Below are 23,526 nucleotides of genomic sequence, written 5' to 3'. Positions count from 1 at the left end.
TCTTCTATTATATGTATCCCAGCTTTAGAAGATTCACCTAAAACCTCAATCTATAGACGACTAACGGCACACCCGCCAATAGAAATAGCATCTGTTCTTTACGAATCGTTGAAATGACTGTTTGCGACGGGTATGATTAAGCGATGTCGTCGTCGTCGTCGTCGTAGGCAGGGATATTACCTGTGCTATACAATAACCTAGAGTAGGCGCCCGTTTTACGAAACTACTAACTACTGCCAAATGACGCTTGTTGACGATAAAACAGCTGTTGCCATCCAAATCGGTTTTGGTAACCCGAGCATAACAGTATATTCGCACCATATTCTTTCTCGACAGCTTTTCCTGTATATCGAGGGTAGACTTGAGAGCTTTCGATCCATGACAGACAAGAGTCCATGGAAAGCTCACTGATGATTGACGCAGGCGCTGATTTTAGCTTACCTGGCGAGTTAAAACAATTTACCATGACAGGGGCCCAATCACGATATTGCTATACTATCGCAGCGAGTGCCGGCAGCTGACTGGTAAATGATAGAGACACTAATAGAGAACGTCCATTGGGTAGCTAGAACAAGAGGATATCGGGCAAAGGCCAAGTATGTCAAGATCTTTAATATTCATCAACGAGCAGATATGTCCTTTACATTTGTGCTAACTGTACTAACTAAACGGGGTAATGATAAAACATATCATGGTTGTTTTATCAGCTGCACTAATGTATAGCCATTATCAATACCGCGTATACATCTCTGTTTATGGGTGGTTGAAGCCACGGTTCTGGTGATCTACATATCTGGGTCCTTATTTATTAAAATCTCGTCTTTTTAAAAATCATATTGTTATGATTATAAATTTACAAATACGTTATCTTTGTAGACATTTGATAATGATAATTTCTATATATATATATATATATATATATATATATAAGCAAGTCGTACAAACTACTGGTTGTTATTTCTCCCATTATGCAGTAACTGCTCAATCATAATTGGAATTTTTTGGTATATGGATATTATCTAGCCACTTTTCGACGGCTACTGCAGTTTTTATAATCATACTCAAGATTCCTGTAAAACGTTTTCTCTAATTTACTGTATCGTGAACACCTACTCCAATTTTTTTTTGTATCTCACGACGAATACCGTTTGTTGTTGGGCATTTCCGCGTCAGGCTTCGATTATCATTCGTCTCATACAATTCGTCAATGTTTTGTATATTTGTTAGCGCGATGCATTCGTGGCTGTATGTTTCTGCCGGTCGATGTTTATGTCTGTTAATTTCTGAATACTTGTCAATTTAGGCTAGCACTGGCATGGTCAAACGTCGCTGCTATTTTGTTCTATCTAATTTTGGCTACCTAGAACTGTTGCTTCTGGCTGCAAAAATCTAGACCTACTATTACGAAAAGGGCCCTTATTCGAGCTAATGGCCGCGTTCATTCGCCGATCATACATATCTTTTATATACATCCACACATAAACATACCTTATACATATGTATATACATATATATCGTTTGGATATTTGCTGATCAGGCCACGACCACATAGTGTTATGATTATCATTGAAGTCAGTATATTGCCGCACTGTTGTTGTCAGTCATATATGTATAGTATGGTCATGGCTTGTCGTGAGAACAGCTGTTGTTATCGGCGTTGTTACCGAATAATGGATTTTTACTGTCGTCGATGTTTTTTTGTTACCTGCTATTATCTAGGGTACACGGTATCGAAGGTTCTCAGACAGCACGAGGCTCTTTGCAGCATGCCCCAGTGAAAAAAAAAAAGCATCTACTCAGCATCAGTGATGTTGAGAACCATAGCTTAATAAATGGTAGCTCGAGTTTACATTACCGCGTGCATTGCTCGTCACAAAAATCATAATAATGAGACTCACACATTATTACATTTACGATAAAAATGTTAGGTTATGATCTTGAAAATATTCAAGCATAAATATTATGCATTCTCATAAAATGTTCTATATGTTATTGTTGCTATCGGTGAAGTTTTTCTCCTCCATCACATTTTTCCTTTGAGATGATTGTTGCTTTCAGTGTGTGTGTGTGCAACAATTTCCATCATTCTCCAATACCTCTAAGTTAAACAGTTGAATTCTACAGTCCAACAAACATAATATATATTTCAGATAGTGATTCAAACCCTTCATCAAGCAACAGACAAGCAGTCAACCTATGGCGTTCATACTGTCAACCATATTAAACTCGCTCAAACACAAATAATAATAGTAACTGTTCTACTACTACTAGCTATAGCAACAATCAATAAAAATTTGACGCATTTGTGGGCGTCAATGAGTACGGGTCCTGTAATAATACAACATCTAATCGTTCAGCCACATGCAGTTATAACAATTACTATTTAATGAAATTTTCCCTGTACTTCGTCATTAGACATAATGAAAACAGTGATTACATGCGCTTTCCGACAGTATTCTTTCTTTTTCGTCGGACATTCTCGTTGAAGTGTATGACCTCTGGATTGTGACTTCGTCATTGGAACAGAGCGAGCAACCACGATAAAGTAAAACAGGGGCAATGTATTCCGTTACTGTTACTTCCTTGCACCGTACTATGTGACACGCATTGTTTAGGTAGGTGGGTGTAACTATACCAGGAAGACGCCATATTTCTTATTCACGAATTTCTGCTAGAGTTCGCATCGTCTCTATTGCAGGCCGGTACGTACATATATCCTAATGCGAGTTTTTTTTTTTTTTTTTTTTATATCTATTTGCTACGGGTGTTTTTGCTCTGTAGCTTATATGCTCTATGTGTGGGCGCGTATGTGTGTTCCTAAGTGAAGGAATCGAGTTCGTATGTTCGCAAATCATGAATCTCCGAATCTTGCGATACAGGTGCTACCGTTTTTCTTCGTTGTGAAGATAACTGCTATAATTTTTCATGATATGCTCTACCCTACTCAACAAGCTATCTGGTCCCAAAAAGTACTTTACGTTTTCGATACATGCTGTCACTGAGATCATCCGATGTTTTCCTCGCCATGTAATAACACCAATGATAGTAGATGAAATTGCTTACACACACCGATTTCGTAACTAATTGTCATTTTCGACGTTATATCGCCCGTTCTGTATATAGTGTTCGATATACTAGTGTATTTAGTTATATGTATTTCAAATGTATTTCTGCTCGCACTTCTGTGCGCCTAGTTGAAGCTCCTAGCCATCGAAGAAGCTCCGGTACATAGTCTAAAAACGACGCGAAGTGCCCGTCGTCATTTCGCTACTTATCCGAACTTAGTCTACCCACTCACGACATCTATGTCAGCACTGCTTTCTATTAAGCGACAAAGTAGAACTACAATATATAGACATATATTTCCTTTTCTCCATTAGCTCTATAACAATTTTAGATGACTCACCATTAAATACAGTGTCTATGTCCGTATTTAGATGTATTACTAGACTTAAGCACATGCACTCTAATAGCCGTAGATACAGTGAGTCCGTTTAACTGAGTATGGTGTCCTCACAGGCGCCTTTCCCCACGGCTGCTGGGGTAGCTGCCGCAGTGCGCTACCTTCCTAGGCCGGTCGGGACTGAGTCGTAGTTGTTTAGCCGGCCGTTAGATTAGTCATGACGACTTTTTGAAGTCTGTCTGTTCAAATAACGCACTGCGTAATGCAGTAGTTGTTTCACTGCCGAAGGATCTTCTACTGTACACTGATTTTCTGTACTGTTAGCTTCCTGTGGGCTTTTTAATTAAGCCAGCTTATAAGAACAGAAATCAAATTTGACTTTCATTGGATCTGTTTTCATTCTTGTTATCTATATATAGAAAGTGTGTTTCATATTGTAGGCGTGTTATTGCCTCAAAGGTAACTGGCTAGTTCATTCGAGATAATATATAGGTAAATAGATATTCCTTGAAGACGAGTCAATTATAGATAATTCGTTTGCGTGAAAATGCCGGCCACGGTGCTTCTAAATTTGTGTAGAATTCTTAGCGTTCGCTAATTTTGCGGTTATTATATGATAGATGTATAGAACTGCTCAAGTAATTGCCTATGAGTTCTTAGCGGATGGGCCGTAAGTAAGGTAGGGAGTAGACTTAGGTATGAGCACGCGGAGCCCAGGTGGGCTTTTTGTTACTTATGTATACCACGCAAGAAACTAATTAATGATAATAACACGCTTAGTCTGTCTGAGGCCTCGCATTTATACGAATTGTTACCATTCACAAGGTCCGCGAGCGGTAAAACACATAGCCGGCGTGCCGTTACCACCGTAAAAGCTTTAGTAAAACGAGATTCACAGCTTTTCGTGTGATTTTCATTATTTGAAGCTAAACCGGCGGTTTAGGCAGACAAGAGTGCTCATCAAGGAATTGTACATAAATATGCATGAGTGAAACGTGTTCTTGTTAGCATGACGATACGTGGCCGTAGATCTGTGCGACTTAATGTAATATCAATGGACGAATGAACATCAGTAAATCTGAATAGATAGACTCCTTCTGCGTTGCAAAATCTCCTACAGATATATATATATATATATATATAATTACTCTTATCTCTACCGTATCCTCGTGGTTCGCACATATTCTACAGTCCCTATAGCTCACTGCCACTTATGAAAAAACACGAAATAATTAAAAAACACGTAACGACTTCGTGTTTTTGACAGGGCAACATGGATACCTTAGCAGAGTGGAAAACTTGACACGACCTAATAGAAGTAACAGTAATAATTTTCGATCCGCAATATATTTACAAATAACGCAGAATTCATGAGTCAAGGTTGGCAAACGGTTAGGATTGATACAATGTATGTATCTTACTTGCAGTACGAAACAAAATTCATCCATGTGATAAACGAAGTACATTTTAAAGAGTACAAAGTATCTTTGTTCATTACAGGTACAAGAAGCATCGGCAGAAGTTAAGACCAACGTGAAATCACTTAATGGTAGCTCGGCATTTTACGATATGAAATAGTGTTTTTGCGAGGTCACTACAAAGGTGTCTGAAGCTAGCGTTAGTCCGAATGCTTGTTTTCTCTTGCAGAGATCTTTCTGCCTTGGATATAGTTTTGTTAAATTACTTATCTTCGATGATTTAAAATATATTGCGCTTTTAATCACTATGCAAATCCAGATCGTGGAGGAGTACTGGCCATGTCAAGCGCGTATTCTGTAGCGTCTGTTTCCTTGTTCCTTACTACGTAATATAAGGAAATATATCGGAGAACACAACTATCGCTGGCGCAATGTCACTTCTTCAAGTACACATACATAGCTATTTAATAATATGTGTCCTTTTTGATCGCTTTCGAAAGATGCAGCGTACTTTGCCACATGCTCTTACCTAACCGTGTCTAATAATAAAAAAGCAGGAAGAATAATAATGAATAATAAAGCGTCATTGATCCATCGCTTGTCCTTGATATGGCGGCCTTTAGGTATGAATGAATATAGTATCGTTAGATAGCTCAGTAGTACTTCTTTCCTCTACTGGTATTGACCGTTTTACTTCGCTTCGTCTGTATATACATTTACTTGCTGTATCACGTACAGGGTTTCATCGACCATTTCGCTATTTACCTTCGTTGCTAGATGGTCCAAACCTGCACACGTTCAGCGACGATACACCAGTTACTATGGTCGTAATAAGACCTCAAGATGTGTAGACTATGCACGTACTTTTCGATGAGGGAGTCCAGCTCACCTTGTCTGAACACGTGGTAGTAACTATAACAGTGATGATAAATCGGCAAACAGTTGAATCGGAACAACGCCAGGGCCATTCCCGAACGACCGAAGAGAACGAATGGGGACGAAATGTATCTATCAGATATTGTTTGATAAATGTGCTGTAAAAACCCTATCAATGAGTGCCTATTCTTACTATATTTTATTTACAAAGCATGCGACTGGTTATGCAAGTTATTCCTGATGTAATTTTATTCAGGCGATAACTTAGCCGCCGGATCATTCTTTTCAACCTTATAGGTATTTTGTTGCATATGATTTGTGAGAATTCGTTTATTTTTATATAATAATAATAATATATCAGTAATAGATAGTATATCTAATCTGAGTGTGCAAATTAGAACTAGCAAACCCGTACCGATGGTAAGTTTCTGCTGAATGTCCTGTCATAGTGGCACAGCAGCTATCTCCAAAATTCTCATCGCTCGAATCTTCACTTGAGCTAGATGTGAGGCTGAGTTTTTCTTGCTGTGCGTCGGCGTCGTCTCCACCGGGAAGCGGGTTCATCACCACGTCCATTTCGCCGCTGGGCAGATCCAGGGACATTCCAGGCGACGCTTCCTTTGACGGAGTATCTAACTTGAAGACGGTTTGTATGCTCGCTGAAGATCGGTCCGAGTGATCCGACAGCGAGCTCGATCCTCCTTGTCTATAAATGCCACAAATGATACTTCGAGCTATAGTTTATACCCGCGAAACTACTGACCACTAGAAAATACCTACACAACAGTTTCAGATTATTCACGACGTATTTGGTTAACCTTTCTCCGGGGTACGGTCTCTACTACTATGGGGCAACGGTATAAATTAGTGTGAATGTTTCCTGCATACGGAATATAAAAACAAATGGAAAATATGACTGTGTCATATAGCATTCTTAGTAAACAATCTAGATAGAAAGATTCAAGATTATCTCCTCTGTTCTTTGCTATGATGATCAGTCCATACGTACCTCTCCTGCACGTAGAGTTGATTTACATTGCTATTGGCTGCATTGGATGAGCATGCTTCAGAGATTTCGGCGTCCGATCCGCCCTGATCAGAGAAATCCTCGATTACTATGTTGAGATTAGGGTGTTGTGCAGAGGTGATTTCAGGTTGTAGTCCATTTGATACGCGCAGGCGTTCAAGACTTGAGCTGAGATCTGAAATTTCCTGATCAGTTGTTGACGCAGTGGACTCGTCCGCGTCGGAGAATTGCTCAGGTGATGTGGGCGGTGTCGCTTGGGGACATCCGGTGAGGAACAAGTGTTCTTGATCTATGCAGATGTCGATGGGCGAGTTTCGATCCGAGTACAGAATACCACCTTCTGCGGAAATTCTGCCTCCGATATGCCTGGTAATTATTATAATGAACATTTTAACTTATTGATCTAATCTAGCCTAAGCTGAAGCCTTTCCGCACAGCGGATCCTGGCGAACCCGAATATATTGCTTAGGAGTCTAACTTCTTCAATATCTAAGCGGCGCTTAAAGTCACGCGGAAACTCGCAACTTCCGTATCGGGTATGACATACGATAGAGTGAACATGTTTTACGAGTGCCTCCCATTGAGCTTCGAATTCCTTGCTATATAAGAGGTTCGATAAAAACTTGCTTGTACTAACATAGTGCAATTATTATTTTGCATCACCAAGATCGGTTTTCTGCTTAATTTTTTTTGTCGGCTTAATTGATCCACAGAGAACAAGCTTGCGATGTTTGAATGACAGCTCTTGTTGCATCGGAGCTATGATGACTACATTTTATGGAAAAACGTGCAATCTACCTGCTTCTACGTAAGACAACAGGCATCGTCTTAACTTTAAACTTAATCGTCTTAAGAGTTTTCATAATTCGCGTACTTCACGCTGTATAGTCTATCTGTTAATACAAAACTATTTGACTGAGAAACAACTGAGATGGTAGTTGTTGAAGCTCATTTGTCACCTTCATCGAAGAAACGAAATAATTTAGCGAAGCTAATTTAATAAAAACCCCACTCTATGCACAGTTACTTAACAGGCTATTCGTTTCGTTGTTTTGTAGAATGTTTTCCACTTGAATGTATGTCGTAAAAACTGAGACGGCAGGAAGCTAAGCTATATTGGAAACGATAAAACTTCGAGTTCTACAAGGCGGGAGTTACCGCTTAACTCACCGTGTAGTCTGTGGAATGACTTCAGGTAGCTCGCTTAGTTGATCGCAGACTTCATCACAGTCGTGTTTGGTTGTGCCGGCGTAGATACGCGAGAGCGCCTCGGGCAGCCATTTTTCCCAATAGTTGCATTTGTCACCATGTTGTACGCTCTTTACGGCGTCCTCCGTCGCATCTTCGAAGCGAGGATCAGGCGACGTTCGAAGGGAACTACGTCTATAAGAAGACATACACATGATTTTGTTAGTAGTTTTTAGCAATCATGCGCAACCATATATGGTTTCATTAGAGCCGAGGAAATACAGTGACGTTCTGAGAGAGACTTGTTTCAAGAAGACTTTGCTGTGAAGCGGCGCCTACAGAATGACGTCTACCTTACCTGAGAAATACAGGAAAACCAATTTCCGTCATGTCACTAATTGCATTATCGTGTTATTCAAGGTAACTAAGAAATTACAAGCAAAAAGCGAGATCATGTATATTTTATAAGTATTATGCGTAATCTACGTGTTTGGTCCTTGGCTAACCCTCGGCCTGAAGTGCCTCATACCTTCTAATATACCATTTAGTTTACAACGAACAAAAATACTTTGCGAATCACACCTATACTTCGGACTAATGCATGAGCAATTTCAGAGCACAATGCGGAATTAGCTACACTCTTTCTATTTAGATTGTTACAGTAGACAATTCCGAATAATTTTTCTTAATCGCTCGCTTTGCATAGCAATTTACCGTTCCAGAAGCGCCGGATTCGACGGATCGACGACCAGTTGACTAATGTCAATGGCCAGCTGGCTGTGATCGGTGGAGGCGGCAGCTCTTCGGTATAGGTCATCGGAACTCGACCGAAGCTCTTGAGCCAGCATCTCAAGTGGGGACGTTCGCAGCTCGGGTGTGCGCCGGCGAGAAACCGAGAGGCCAAGGGGCTCTGGTGACACCGAGATACTCCCACCACGACTACGAGGATCGTCCCATTGCTGAGGCAGTGGCTGTTGTTGCAAGCCGACTAATGCTGGCTCCGGTAGAGTCGGCTTTCCCGCGACCGACTTGGTTGAGCCACGAAGCAGCTCGTTCAGGGGGTCGCTGCGGATCTCCTGCTGTCTCTGCGGGGAAAGCCGTCGCCTAAATAGCTGTTCGCACGAGGCCGTTAATTCCTTTTGAAACTTTTTCTGTTCAGGTAACGAGTATTGGGGAGAAAATTGGGCCCTTTCTTTAGGGCATTTACTTTGAGGGCCTACGTCACTGGCACGGCGGTTGCTATCGCCCTGCTGAAAGCGACTTGGCAGACCACAGAACGGCTTCAACGGAGAGCTTCCAGAACTGTTGCTGCTGCTGCTGCTGTTTATTGGACCACTGCCTCCTGTGGACCCCACCGTCATGCCGCACACATCCACACAAGAACTAGTAGTGGTAGAAGAACTATTGGCACTCGACTTCTGCTCAGGTACGTTTGAATGCAAAGTTACTACTGCTTTTTCTGTGTCAGCCAGCACCTTTTTTAGGTTCCGACTCGCCGCTAATGTGCTGCTTTTGTTTGTCGGTGACTTCTCCTGTGGACGAGCAGCCGTAATTCTATCATCACAATCTCCGCCGGGGACAGCACTGCTGGTTGAGGTAGCTAGTAATTGCAAATGATGCCGAAGTTCAGCTGGCTGCGCCAAGCCGGAGCTTCGATTCGACCCCGAGTGGCCTCTTCTGTATGATTTACATGCCTTCTCAGCTGGTACAGAAGCAGTTGTGACAGTTGCGTCTATCGACATCACATGTAGCATCGGCGTCGACCTTAACAGAATATTAGACGAGGCCAGTATCCGCTGGGACAAAGAGGCTGCCGCAGGCGTTGCAATTACAGTTTCTAGTGTAGTGGTGGCGACTGTTGTAGAAATCGGGTCAGTATCAGCCGCCGAAGTCACCACGCGATTGGATCTAATGGGCTGTGACTTTTGCGGCAGTAGCAGTTGTTGATGATTATGACTCTGATAATGTTCAGGTGCCGGCATCGGGAAGTGGGTACCGTCTTCTTGTTTACTTCGTGGAGACTTTATAGGACTGCATGATTCGTCTTCCTCGGGAATCGACTCCAGTACGTCATCCTCCAGTTCAAGAGGATCTACCGGTGAGCACATCCGCCTGGATGAAGGAGGCTGAAGCCGACTGAGGTCGATCGGTGCGTTGATGGCTGTCAATGCTTCGGTGCTCTCTAGTTCAAAGCTCTCGGGTATATCCTCGCACTGCACCTCCTCGTCGGACATATAGGGTGCATCATCCGATGATGAAGACGGCGTCAGTAACGGGGAGTTCTCTTTCTCTCGTTCTAGTTCCATAAGCATCTCAGCCGTATCTGGACTCATCTCTTCGATATCTTCAGTTTGTCTGTCGATGTTTTCACTGTCAACGTCGCCTTGTCTGTCTTGATCAATGCTGGTGCTTTCGTTGGTGGGCTCTGATGTTGAAGGCAGAGCAGAGGCCGATACGCTTGGCTGTAAAAACAATTAATTATATATTAAATAATTAAGTGTGTATACATATAGATATACAGACAGTGTTCGAGTCGTTATTATCGGTTTACATTCAGCTAACGTTTCCATCATAAAGGTAACCGTCTCCAACAACTGAGCACGAATTTCACAATGTGCAGCACTAATGACTAAGCAAAGATAAAAACACAGAGCGATAATATGAAATAAAGTTTGCTTGTATATTTTTCGAACGTTCGCTTAAATGTCATGAGATGTCTTGCTATTTATACTACAATGGACGTATATTAAAAAAACATGCATAATTGCATATGACACAGTCTATCGGTAACATGGTATTTTTCCTACCGGTTGAGGTGAAACACTACGTGCGTCGGATGCGTGCTCATCGTCAACTTCAGTCAAACAAGTCTCCCACAATTTGCAGGACACCTTCTCAGTTTTAGGTGGAGCGCTCTTTAGGGTTGGCGAATACTCCGGCGAGCTAAACGATCCCTCATGGCTGCCCGTCTGCGAGATGGTTAGCGGTGAGGCCTGCCAGCTTCGATTGCTGTTGCTGCCGTGGTTTCCATTGGCAGATCCGGCGCGCGGCGTATCTTCGGTCGATCGGTGAATGACCGATACAATGCTCTCTTCACTGTCAATACTGTTGTCGCTGAGACCGCCCCCACCACTGTTGCCACCCCCACTACCTCCCGAAGCCTTCGAACGGTAGATCACCGATACAACGGAGTCCGATTCCGATTCGACGCTTGTATCGCTTTTAAGACTAAAGTCAAGTCACATATAAGAACGTTAGCCTCTGTCTATTCGAGACAGATTACATACGTACTCTGAATGAAGCCAATATTGATGTACGTTAACTTTTCCTGTCTGTAGATCTCAGCTTGCCTGACTTTTACCCTAACTGTCCGTAGAGAGCAGAATTACCCACAGTAACATCGATGGTCATTTGTGAAACTTGAATACTGTAAGTCGGTATAGCTTAACAGATACATAGAGACTTCTATTCGGCTGATGCATATCAAATACGAAAAAACAATGATGCAAAATTTACCGAAGTAAAATCGTACACCCAATAAATGTACAAGTAACTAAAACTCATTGTTATAATCCTTTCTTTAAGTTTGAGGTAATGTTTAACGGCAGTACCAGACGTAAAAGGGTAATTTTATCGTATTTACGAGTATCCGGGTGTAGTGAACGCGTACACTTTCCCCATATAAGTTAGGTTGTTTTTCATTTTCTGCTATGCGACACAGCGTAATAATGATTAATCCCCCATAGGAAAAAAACACTACCCAACTTACCTGTCGTGTCTTGCCTTGGACACCCAACTTCTCGATGGAATCCCTGGCACAAAGCTAATAGAATTCCCCTGGACAGTTGAAAGAGAATACCGGCGGTTAAGCGCGGACCGCAGACAAGGTAGTGCACTGAATGGTAAACCAAATGCACCTCCGTACATCCCGCCAATTGATCCACCGGCGACGCAAGCTCCCACGCCGGCCCCTACTTCGATGCTCTGACCTTGTTTAGTTGGAAGCCATGGTGGGACGTGCGATGAAATCGACCCCCTACAAGACAAACACGGATGTAATATATTAGTAAATTGAATTCGCTAGTACGGTGCCTCGAGCAAGAGATGCGTAGTATAAATGGCGATATATTACGTGTCTTAATTTCCTACGTATTATATATATATATATATATATAACGAAGGAGACGCCGAAAAAAGTTCACTGTTCTACAGTAAAGTAAAATTTAAGTTAAAATCTAGTTAAAAGTTTGGTATTTGTACCACTCTGTGGGGCCACGGGCTATCACAGCAGACTTCGACCGTAAATAGTTAACCCGGAAAATTGCAGCATGAGAAAAGATGTAGACAGATTGTTACCAAATTGTTTACGTTTGGTAAGGATAGAAACATATTTTAAAATATTATGAATCGTTCAACTATGCTAAAACAACAGGTAGGCAACAGGTCGACCTATAAGGCACCAACAAATGAACGAGAAGCTCTCATCTATCGAACAAGTTTCACAACACGACACCCATACTAACCCGTGTTCGGCTGGTCGCAATGGGTTTTTTAGGTTGCCGTGTTCGTCGATGATACCGAGCTTGAGTTCCAGCTCTGAAAGGTCTGGCGCTGGCGGTCTCTTCAACAAAACACGAAGATGACTCGCCGGCGAACGCTCGTTGAACGCCGCCGAAAATACGTTAAGATTAGGCATTGAGAAATAACTTCTGGCTATGCTGCGTCTTCGAAGCAGCTTATCGAACGAACTTTTCTTGGTGAACCGGTTTCGAAGGGCTTTTTCCTGAAGCCGGGTTCCTTGAAACTGAAGGGTAGTGCAAGCGACCATAGCGAAATAATTACCACATGGAAATGACTTTGATTTGTGTTGGATGTGTACACCAACATACATTAGAATTTTCGTCAATAGTAATCGATGCCAGACTGACGTGAGAAGTAACAAGGCGAAAGGACCTAATTTGTACTATTCATTATCAGCACTTCACACGGCCTATGCTTGTGGCTGTGCTATTATAAGATGGTACATTACGTGTAGGAGTAACCATAATTGTCCGTGTCGCGATTGGTGGCAGAAGGAGACTAGTGGACTGCCAGAAAGACAAACAAGTGTGTTTGCAAAGGGAAGTTACTAAAAATATTTTTCTACCACGAAATAAGACGATGTTTGTCAAACGAGATCCTGTACCTACCTTCAATCTACGGCGACTAGCTAGATCTATATGCGGCTGATTCACTTGGGCCTGTGTCACGCCTCTGATAGGCGGTGATGTTGTCTGTATCGAGTGGACTACTAGTGTCGCTGCTTCTGTTGCTGGGTCCACCGCTAAGGCTAGTTGCTGCTGCTTTTGGAGTTGTTCCTGGCAATGCTGCACCTGATGTTTCGAGGCGAGTAATTTAGTCGGCGCGGGGCCCGTGCAACTGAACTCATGTGCGTACTGGCGTTGACCTTTTCCCCGCTCCCCCGAACGTCGGCCGGTGACGCCACCAAAAGAAGCCCCGCTGCCAGCGTTACTACTGATACCAACATTGCCGCCACTTGCGGCTGCTGACACCATGGTGACAGCTGTGCTAGCAGGCTCCACTATGCCACTAACGCCTAACGGATGGTGCGCTCCAATAGCTACTTTCGCGATCGCTGAATTAGGGCCGGCGCGGGCAGCTTCGGCAGTTTGGCTGATAGGATTTTCGAGTGTTGTAAAGCTTTGACTCACATCAGAAGCAGCGGATGTCGCTGGGAACCCTATCTCGACTGCTGGCATAGGCTCCTGCAATATTGGACATGGCAGGCAGAAACGAAAATTCTGTCAGCTAAGAATAAAATGACTAATGATGAAAAATACTAATATATTGTTATTTGAGATGAACAGAAGTTAGTGTGCCTTCACGCGCGCATTGATCGTGCTTAACCCAAATTATTTAGATAGAAAGTTATGCCTCTGGCAAATACATTATATGCGATGAAAAACTCACATATGACAGCTGGTTAATTCGAGCATTCTGCTCGTTTTACTGTGTACGCCTACCTGCATATCGAGCATCCACCAGAGGGGTGGAGGGCTGACGGCATTAAGGCTTTCTTCATCTGACACTCGGAGCAATGGCTCACTTTCCTCAGTCGCTTCCAGTCTCTCTTCGACGATCGGCGTAGGGCTGCTATTGCCGTTTATGCTACTCTCCGGACTGAGTCCTTTCATAAACCTGAATAACAGTAGGCATCATATAATTTGAGCGATATTTATAACGCTGTATGCAATAATATCGAACCATAAATACAACTACAATAAAATCGCCAAGTACTAGAGTAAATAAAACACTTTTCACGCTACTAGATAATATATTTCTGCCTTGCGTCAGGTGCTTGGTTATCCCATTGTAGATGAGCAATGTCGAATTCGATAAGAGATTTAAGGGATCGAATCGAACTCTTACGGGTGGAATCTTTTTTACCTAAAGTAATCGAAGCGCATGAATCCTTCCGATGTGGTTGAGGACGACCGAGAAACAAACGTCTTGTCTTTGGAGCGCAACAGGTACTCACGTGGATCACTAACTGTGGATGCTCGCTTCTGCAAGTCGACGTTTCGTGCTGAACGTCGACGGCGAGACCTCACTAATAGTGACGGAATCATACTAAACATATCACCCAACGAGCGCGAACGATGCTTTAGACCACCGGTAGGCGGCAACGGAGATATCCGGTCTTTGGGGTCCTTACCCCTAGTATACTCTTCTTCCGGCGATTCTGGGTCAAGGTTGCGCAGCTCGATAAAACCGTCATCTTCGCAGAGGTCGTCCGAATCGAAGCTTTCACTTTTAGATACATCGTGCCGCTCCGAGTGGGCTTCCTCTGAAGATGTATCAACAATAACAAGAATGGCCACATATTGAAGAAATCACATGCGTCATTTGCAAAGAAGTGAAGTTCACAGTTTTTAATCGAGCGTTTCTAGAACTTGGGGTTTGCCCCTTCGAATGGGGCTCGTACACGAATCAGTGTAATCTATAACCTTCGATTTTGTTAATCTAACAGGTTACTAGAAAATCTAGAAGTTAATCAAAGTATAGTGGTATTCAATTTATGAAATTTTGCTTTAGTTCTCTTTCCTTAGTCTGTTTTTTCTGCGCTCCATACCCTCAAAAAGATCTGGACTTTCGCTCATACGCTCGGCAGACGAAAGTGAGACGTTGATACCCGTGCCGGAATCGGTCGAATCCGTTAGCCAGGGTCGACGACACACCTTATGAAAGTAACTACGGCGGCTTTCGCTAGATGACGCCGAGGACAGGCGCTGTACTGCCCTGCGAACGAATGTGTAACACGTATCGGAGGGACTGGATTGATCAGAGCTGCAGCTGTCCTCAAGGCTTCGGCCACGCGTGAACACCCACCGGCGTAGTCTATGTAAGGGAACATGCCAGCACAGTCAACGAGCAGAAAGGATCAGGGCAAAAACTGTTACAGCGATTCAGTGGAAACCATACAGAAATTAACAAAATTTGGCCTGCAATAGTCCTAGTATGATTAGTAATTTATGTTTTACTGCTATTGATCGACAAATTTTACGCAACATAGATTTTTGGTAAGTGGTTGTGGTCTCAACTTTTACCTGCTTTGACCATCATACCTCGGCCTATTGAAGAAGCTGCAATCTCGCTCAGATTGGCAGTCGTCTTCGGAGGTGGCCGTGCTATAACTGACCGCGCACGATCTCCGTAACTGCTTCTGCAATCTGGTAGAGCTACCATTTGCACTGTACGCGGAGCCTATGAATAGGAAAGGTTCAGTGTCGTATCATCAATGACACACTGACGACAATTTAGAATCCTCATTTATATATATAGTGATTTTTTTCAACTGTTAAAAGACCTTTGCGCTACCCTATATTCTACACCTTAGAATTAATTAATATAGCATATTACCCACCAGCTAGATTATTGAGTAGGGCGGTTTGGACGTAGTTATTACTGTGTTGCTGTGAACTGTTGTGATGGCACGCAGGACAGATGGAGGGCTGTCGATAAGGCACGAGAATGTCTTGCGACTCAAAACGGCGACCCACGGCATCCGACTGCGATTGCCAACTATCCATCGCCCAGACGGTGATCAATACCCGGCCACCAATGCGGGTAATTCGAGCGAGCTCACGAAGTGCCTCGATCCGTCGCTCCTTCGACGCAAAATGGTGGACAACTGCAACGGACAGTACGGCGTCAAATGTTTCATCTCGCAGAGGCAAACGAAGGTTATCGGCGCACAAAGCGTCGTGCGAGCCCATCCTTGCTCGCTGACGGCACTGCTCCGCCATACCCCAGCAGGCGTCGACGCCGATGACGGCCAGGTCGGGCCTACACGATAGGTATCTGCCCGGTCCGCAGCCGACGTCAGCGACAACACTCGTCGGCTCCAGCTCGCTGAGGAACGCCGTCACATTGGCAAGAAGTTTAGGCGCAGGTGCTGACGCAGTGATCGTACCAGCGCCGGGGCCAGCCGTCTGGGAGATGTTGTTATTATTAGCAGACAGCTGACGGTAAACTTCGTGTACGTAAGCTTTCTCAAGCGCGACGCACCGAGCGCGAAGATCCCCATCAACGCTGCCATTCCCGTTACCGGCGCTCCCGCCGCCGCCGCCGGCTCCGCCACCGCTGCAAAGCTCCGGGCCCTCCGGCATCGTGGCCTCGGGGCCCGTCTGCTCCGGCCCCCTCTTTGCCCCTACGGGCTCAGGCACCTTTCCGTTCCACCATGATAACCATTTCACCGCAAACACCACCACCTATATAACGGGTTAAATAAAAAAAAGTCAGTTAAAAGAGAAAACAAAAGGGAGTCTATGAGCGAGTAAAGTTACAGGAATATTATAAACAGAAGCACATATAGATGACGTGTGCAAAAATAACTGCTATATATTCAGATAATTAGTGCGGGAAAATCGGGTCAATTGCTCTAAGTTATCCTAAGTTACTTATGCAAAAACAACATTTCTAAATTTTCACATTGGAGTCAACCTAATTCTAAGTGGTACATCAACTTCAGAATATGCTAATGACAGGTCGTACAGGTGATCTATATAAATACTAACACAAAGCTATTGCGAAAATATATATATATATATACACAACATATAATAAATATTTAAATGTCGTACATTTAACATAGCTAATAGTGGCCCGAAACAGGATGCTCGTATCAAGATTCTAGTTTAGCCGGAAACTGTAGTGGACGGAGAAGTTAAACGGTAGCACAGCGAGGACTTTCTCGCTTTTATAGTCCGACATATAAGTCCTATTAAGATTGTGAAACACAACGGTAAGATGGATTTCAGCACAATCATTGAGAAGGCGTGTTCATCCGTTGAAGCTGGCTTCGATGGTTAAGATTTCGTAGCAGTGTACACCATATATAAATGCTTCGATCAATCTTGTCAATCGCAGGCGTAACGCAGTGATCGAGCAAATTATATGATGTTTTTGTAGAGGTCACCACAGCGTATACTAACAACAGTTTTTACGTAGCAAGCAGCTCCGTACGTCGTATTGGAATGTACCCGCTGGCTCCCCAACTGTCGGTTTACGTTAGATGCATGAAAATACATGATAAAAGCTACTACTACCTGCTTCGCCGCTGTCTATATCATTATGTGGATAAGTTTGTAGTTCTACATGTGGAAAGCACGAACTCGCGGGAGTCATTAAGTTGAATGTAGACACGACCTATATAAGGACTATAATGTTCGCAATATCTTGCTCTGGCTATTCAAATTCTTACTTGTTTAAGCAAGACGGTTGCGTGTCACTATAGGCCATTATTTTTTGTGAAGCGAAGATTCTACTCTGGGTTAATTTCAAATGAAGTTATCTTTCTAAAATATCGCACGTCCATGGTTATAGTCAGTCTTTCGGAAACGTTAAAAATATGAGTTCTTCACAAACTAAAAGACGTTTCTATTCCACACGTAACGTACGGCGAGAGTATCGAAGTCGGACAGAAGACTCGGGTTACTTCATAGGCTTAGCGAAAATTTAGGTGAAGTAATTTTTCACAAAATATTATAGTTTCAATTCAAATACGCTTATGCCCAACGGGATATACGACCTTCAATGACTTCCTCTATTCTCTTATTCTCATTAATGAAGATTGCCGCAGCTGTTCTGTAGGTATTTAAACCACGTGCGCGTTTTTTATCCGTTTGAAAGTTAGGATGCAATGCAAGTTCAAAGGGTTTGAATCTAAAACTAAATGTCTTAGTTTGTTTAGTTTAAAAAATAAATAAGTCATATCTTTGCCAGGTATACAAAACCATTAATTATTATTAGAACTTTACAATCCGTAGCAATTCTCTATCAACCCCCTTACTCAATGATGAGTAGGGTAATGCTGTAGGTAGCATAGGGAATGGGCATTTTTCTTTGCGAATCGTTCGCTTTATCTGTCAGACGTTTTGGGCGGCTTTTGCCGTAACAAGAAATCAGGCGTTATAGTGCTGAGGCCCTTACCATTCTACTCTGATTTGCCGCAAGACCGCCTCAAGAACGGGACGAGCTTCTGGCGGACATAGCACTAATCTCTATATTCTCTTCTTCCCACGTGTTCATTTAAATTTCTTTCAACATATCCATGACATCTACACAATGTGTAGGTCTACGTGTATCGTAATACCGTCACCGACATTATGAGGTGAAGCGTTCAGCCCTGCAGCCAATATTGCTAATTATGTTAAGCCATGTAAAAGCATGACTATATGTGTTTAGTTCTGCCTGCCGCCTTACCACGATGTGTTTCTACTTTTACTAAACATGATGTGTTCAACCTATCCATCGGTATAACCGTAACAAACGATTTGTGATTCTAAACGTTTTCGTGAAAATAAGCATTACTTTAGGATAATTTAGGATTTAATAATATTGCAATACAATAGCATTGACCGCAAAAAAGATTGTTATTACCAAATAGATCATAGGCGGTAGCTCAGATAGGTCGCACAGATAATTAGCTTATATATTTTGTTATCTCTCACTAAGAGTTATCTCGCGCTGTATATTAGTGCATAAGTTCGAGCATAGCTCGACTCAGCCACGATTTAAAAAAGATCGATTAAACTCCATTTTGTGAAAGCCATTACGTCAACAAAGTATCTTCACGATTCATACTATAAGTAGTATATCATACGGTACCATATCGTGGCTGGTCACGGGCGACCACAGTGCATAGCGGTTCAGAAAACGGAAATGTATAGTGACTAGCGTCCCTTTGGGAATAAGCGAACCAGCAATATGGGCATTCTCATTGACCGGGCTAGATTGCATATTATTGCTACCAAGCCAATCTATATCAACATAAGTCGTTGCCGGGTCGCTTGCATCCGGCCCGTTGTCCCATTGCTATAATCGTGTTCCACCACCAGTAACTATTATTATTTACCGAACTGCAATCTAACTTAACGCAGTAGATAAGAACGCTATAGAGGGTATCATGTCCTATGTGCTTTTATCAAGAAACGAAACCACAGGCAAAACGCCGTCTTCTCGCAAACAGGGGGTAGTCAATGACGTCGAAAGGTATAGGTTAGGTTGTTATGCTACGTTGGCTGTCCTGCCTCAATGAGTGTATATACTAATATATATATTTCTATAATTAATGCCACTGTTTAATGATGGCTGTGACCGAGTACCAGTTTTAAGAATGCCATTGACATGATAGGATTTCGGAGGTGCGGGCGGCCACGCAGAAATCGTGCAAACCACGATGGCGTAGATCGCATGAGGCCCGCCTTATTCCGGCACCATTCTGCCCGTACATGGAGTACGCTCTTCATTCAACGGTTGCCGAACGTTGTTTGAGAAAGAGTGATGCGGTTGACTGGGCACGGATTTACGATGTTTACAAAGAGAGGTTTTTAGCACACGTAACGTAGCAGAGGAGGTAAGCTTCTTCTCTACTATTGTACAGGCAAAGCTTTCCCTTTCGCTTCAGCCTGAGAATTTTTGTATTCAACTCCTAATCGTGAGCAGCTGTATCCTGACCATCCGGCCGAACAGAGGCGTTCGAATCGCACAGCCCTATCCAGAGGCGCTCTGACGTCAGCACACGTTGCATTGACGTCACAGCGAAGTCGGTGCTTCCTCTCGCGGGAAGGCAACGGGAAGGGTATCCTTGAGTATGAGTGTATTGAGATATTCATGTATTAGGGAAATGTGGTTGGATGTGTTGTGTATCTGAGAAAGTCTGTCTGAGTAGCGTGTCATCGGAGGGGGGCTAAATGAACAAGCAAATCTAAATTATTTTCCACCATTCGGACCCTGCGAATAAGGGTCATTGTGATGAACGTACGAAGTTAGCAGTCTCAATGCTGTGTTAGTTTTTGTTGGATTTTACGTCGCAGACGACAACAATCGATGATGATAATAATCATTTCAAATGCTTGTTTTAAGAAGTAGACTGATTATGTAGATTCACTGTTGCGGGTGATAAACCACTCTCCGAGAGGATCCTTCTATATTTTGGGCTTCTCTCTACTTTTCAGGTCTATCTATCGCATTGCAAATTTCTAGAAAAATATAGCAGGCATAAGCCAGAATAGTACATAAAAAAACGTCAATCCTAGCAGTGAGTACTTATGCATGACCCAACTCGGTAGATCTCGCAATGAGGAATGTACCCAAGCGGTCAGCGCGCACGAGTCACACAATATGACGAGTAGACTTTCTTAACTACCCTCGAAAATTTGGTCGAAGAAAGTCTGGCTATTAATTGGTCCTTAAAATGGAATATTCAGGAAGTAGTTGCAGATTACATTCGCCTGGTTCATAGTGCAGTTTCGATGCAAACAATTCGTATACAGTTCCTAACTTATACAATCGAATCGGCTGCATAGATTATTGCATATCATTTGGCGCAAGCAGGCTAATAGACGAAGAGAAAGGGACGAAGATGCTTGGTACCAAAACTCCAGCCGTTGGTAGGGTGCGTACGTTCACGTTCTAAGGCATAATAGGGATCAGACGCTCGCCGGCGACGCTGCCGCCTCCTTCCCTCTGTTTGCTGGTATTGTCAAGGGAATCCTGAAAGTGGTCGCGTCGCGTACACTTCGCGCGAGTCGGGGTCGTTTTCAAACGCTGCCGAAGGTACACTCTGCTACTGCGATCACCACTCCCCATGACTATCACTGGAAGTCGAATAAGCACTTCGATATACAGCCACGCTGTTAACAACAATGAAAATAAAAGTAGTTATTGGCGGCATGTTGGCAAGTCCCGATGTTGTGGCCGTGACTCCCCGACCAGAACATGACGAGTCCGATATAGGCTTCAGCGACATTTCCGTCGGGCACTGGGATGTACACGTTTGGCTGATTTGCCTGATCCATAGCGATACGTGAACGTCTCCTGTGTTCCTGGCTTTAGACTGGCGCCGGAGAATTACTAGCTGGCATCGGGCAGTGCGTATCTGATCGGCTAGATGATATTAGCGTAAGTTGCAACTTAAGCTGCTATATGCGCCGGTAACATGTTCATTTGTTTTTACGGATTTGCTACTGCCAAGCAACACCGTTTTTCTGAGTGAGAGCTGCCGGCTTTTCAGCACGCTGCAAGTTTGCTATAACATTAACAGCATTACGATAGCAGGGAGGATCCCGAAAATCCATGACCCACTTTCGGCAGCACGGTGCGGCCCGCGGTGTTATGGCCCCGACCCCATTTACAGTCAACCGGTCTAACATTGATTAGAAGACATACAGAGAGAGAAAGAGAACTCTAAGTTGTGTTGAACATTTTATAGTACTCCCGCAGCTTAGTTCAACACCGCTCGACCCGATAAGTTCGCGAAGACCTAATAAACAGTGGGAACCGAAGTGCTAAAGAGATCATGAAGGATTATTTTCGGCAAAATGACTTGGAAATGATTTTGTCTCCCAGTACAGCACGACAGACTTGCCGGCGCTCTGGAAGAGAAAAAACCTTAGTTAAGAACAATTGCTGCAGAATTAGTAAAAGATCTATAGCCAATCGGAACAGCCTTTGACTGACGTTCTGGTGTTTCATAAATATATAGCTATTCAATAACTTTTTCGGTTTCTTAAATACAGATATCTACGCAAATATTGGCTATGAGACACGGCGTAATGTACGCAAATAAGAGCCCACCCATTCTTTCTATGAATGTATGGACTGAAACAACACCAGAACAGAAAGTGCCTTCGTTCACCAGCAGTGAATAGATAAATTAGCAAGGTGCCTGCAGCAACATTTGAAATAAGATTCTCTTCCCTTGCAGGAAAAATCGCCAAAAAGTAACAACGATTATTTCTTCTTTTTTTCCATTTTCATTTATGCTCTGCAAAATCGCGTCATCGCCGATTACGTGTGATAAGCGCACGTTGTTCGCCATATACCCATTCGATTTTGGCTATTTCCATCATTCTGGAGACCCATCGATTGCCTGTAAGATTTGGAATACTCGAATACTTCAACGGAATGGTAGAACTACGCCGAGTTCACATAAGAACCAAGTCGAAGTTATTGGAAAAGCTCTGTCTCAACAGAGGTAATTAACTCAAATTACATTGGGTAGCGGTACAGTCGCAGCTCTCAGCTGGCAGCCCATTCTCTGTTTCGAACACCCCCACCCTTCCCCCAGACGACCGAAAACTTAGAAAGATTGCAAGAAGTCTCTAACACTAGCTATGTGGTCGAGGTTGAATGCTGACGCGTCACCAACAGGCACTCGATGCACGGAAAAGATGCCGCAAATCTCAAGAGTCAATTGCGCAATCGGCATGGTATATTGCTTGAGAAAAGCAAACCGCGCGCCAGCCCACAGCGCCAATGCAGCTCCATTTGACTCGATTGAGTTGTGGTTATTCTTAGTGCTGCAGGTTTGTTGGCGGTGTTTAACACACGATATTTTCAACGTACCTGGACGCTGGACGCGCCCTGCCGCCAGCCTGATTCTTGCTGGACACTGTCAAAAACATACACTTACACAGCACCGTTGAACCGTTTAACACGGCGCCACTTTTACACTGGTCCATGGACGGCTCGTGCGCTACTGCACATTACACCATTACAACACAGACATGACGGGTCCCGTTCCAGAGCGAACATTCCTGCTTCTCGAGAAGCCGCGGGGTTCGGTCTCAGCAGCGACCGACGGACAGTCGCTCTATAGGGGGCGCTTCCATCGGTAGGCCCCCGATTCGAGCTTTTCTTTTACTTATCCATATATGTAGCTTCCGTAAGGTGTTTCGTGACGAATGAGCCATCAACGAACGCAATATCGTTTCTACTGTCGACTGCAATACGTTATTTGACTATTAGTTAAAATGTTGTTTATGAGTTTGCAGAAAACTCTTATCCACTGGCTTAGAAAGCCAATGACCATTTGTGTGGCATAAGTTTAGCGTGCATAAGCCGTTCGAATTTGTCGTGTCCTATGGGAATTCATTGCACCTGCTCCGGTGAATGCCGGATAGCATCGCCGACTTGCTCCATGATCCACTATCAGCCGTGCCATAGCATTTATTGTTTGAGGCAACCTGTGCGCGATGCTTCATGCTTTTGGCGCTGCGCACAGGAACCGCAAAGAGCCGCCGGGTGTTTCGTGTGCTGCCGACCGGGAG

The 23,526-nt window shown here is 43.5% G+C and overlaps 2 protein-coding genes across 10 annotated transcripts in view; one reads left to right on the top strand and one right to left on the bottom strand.

The window, feature by feature from the left end:
- magu (SPARC related modular calcium binding-like protein magu) overlaps positions 1–5,413 on the top strand; it is a 17,006-nt gene extending 11,593 nt beyond the window's left edge. For 5 of the 7 annotated variants that reach the window (XR_015318922.1, XR_015318921.1, XR_002671889.2 and 2 more), the window contains one exon: positions 4,904–5,413. The gene's annotated coding sequence lies outside the window, so the exon portion shown is untranslated. Of the gene's footprint in view, positions 1–336; positions 1,852–4,903 lie in introns of those variants that run through there. The other 2 variants (XR_015318920.1, XR_015318919.1) reach the window with 2 other exon arrangements.
- On the bottom strand, positions 580–23,526 carry LOC111246911 (uncharacterized). Of its 3 annotated transcripts, XM_086977168.1 has the most exons (16): positions 22,823–23,526; positions 17,056–17,192; positions 15,837–16,683; positions 15,538–15,676; positions 15,045–15,310; positions 14,360–14,759; positions 13,936–14,110; positions 13,102–13,677; positions 12,436–12,716; positions 11,682–11,948; positions 10,720–11,140; positions 8,627–10,374; positions 7,895–8,107; positions 6,707–7,090; positions 6,113–6,403; positions 580–5,733 (listed from the first exon to the last, which is right to left on the bottom strand). In XM_086977168.1, exons 2-16 carry the CDS (start codon positions 17,062–17,064, stop codon positions 5,595–5,597), a joined length of 6,156 nt encoding a protein of 2,051 aa, XP_086833294.1. In that variant the 5' UTR covers positions 17,065–17,192; positions 22,823–23,526; the 3' UTR covers positions 580–5,594. The 3 variants fall into 3 exon arrangements, with proteins under 3 accessions (XP_086833294.1, XP_022653046.1, XP_022653038.1); XM_022797311.2 differs by lacking the exon at positions 17,056–17,192; XM_022797303.2 differs by lacking the exon at positions 17,056–17,192 and having other exon boundaries at positions 22,890–23,526.

This window comes from Varroa destructor, unplaced genomic scaffold (genome assembly GCF_002443255.2).
Source record: "Varroa destructor unplaced genomic scaffold, Vdes_3.0 BEIS01000001.1, whole genome shotgun sequence".
Lineage (NCBI taxonomy): Eukaryota > Metazoa > Arthropoda > Arachnida > Mesostigmata > Varroidae > Varroa > Varroa destructor.
This window is presented reverse-complemented; position numbering and strand designations above follow the sequence as displayed.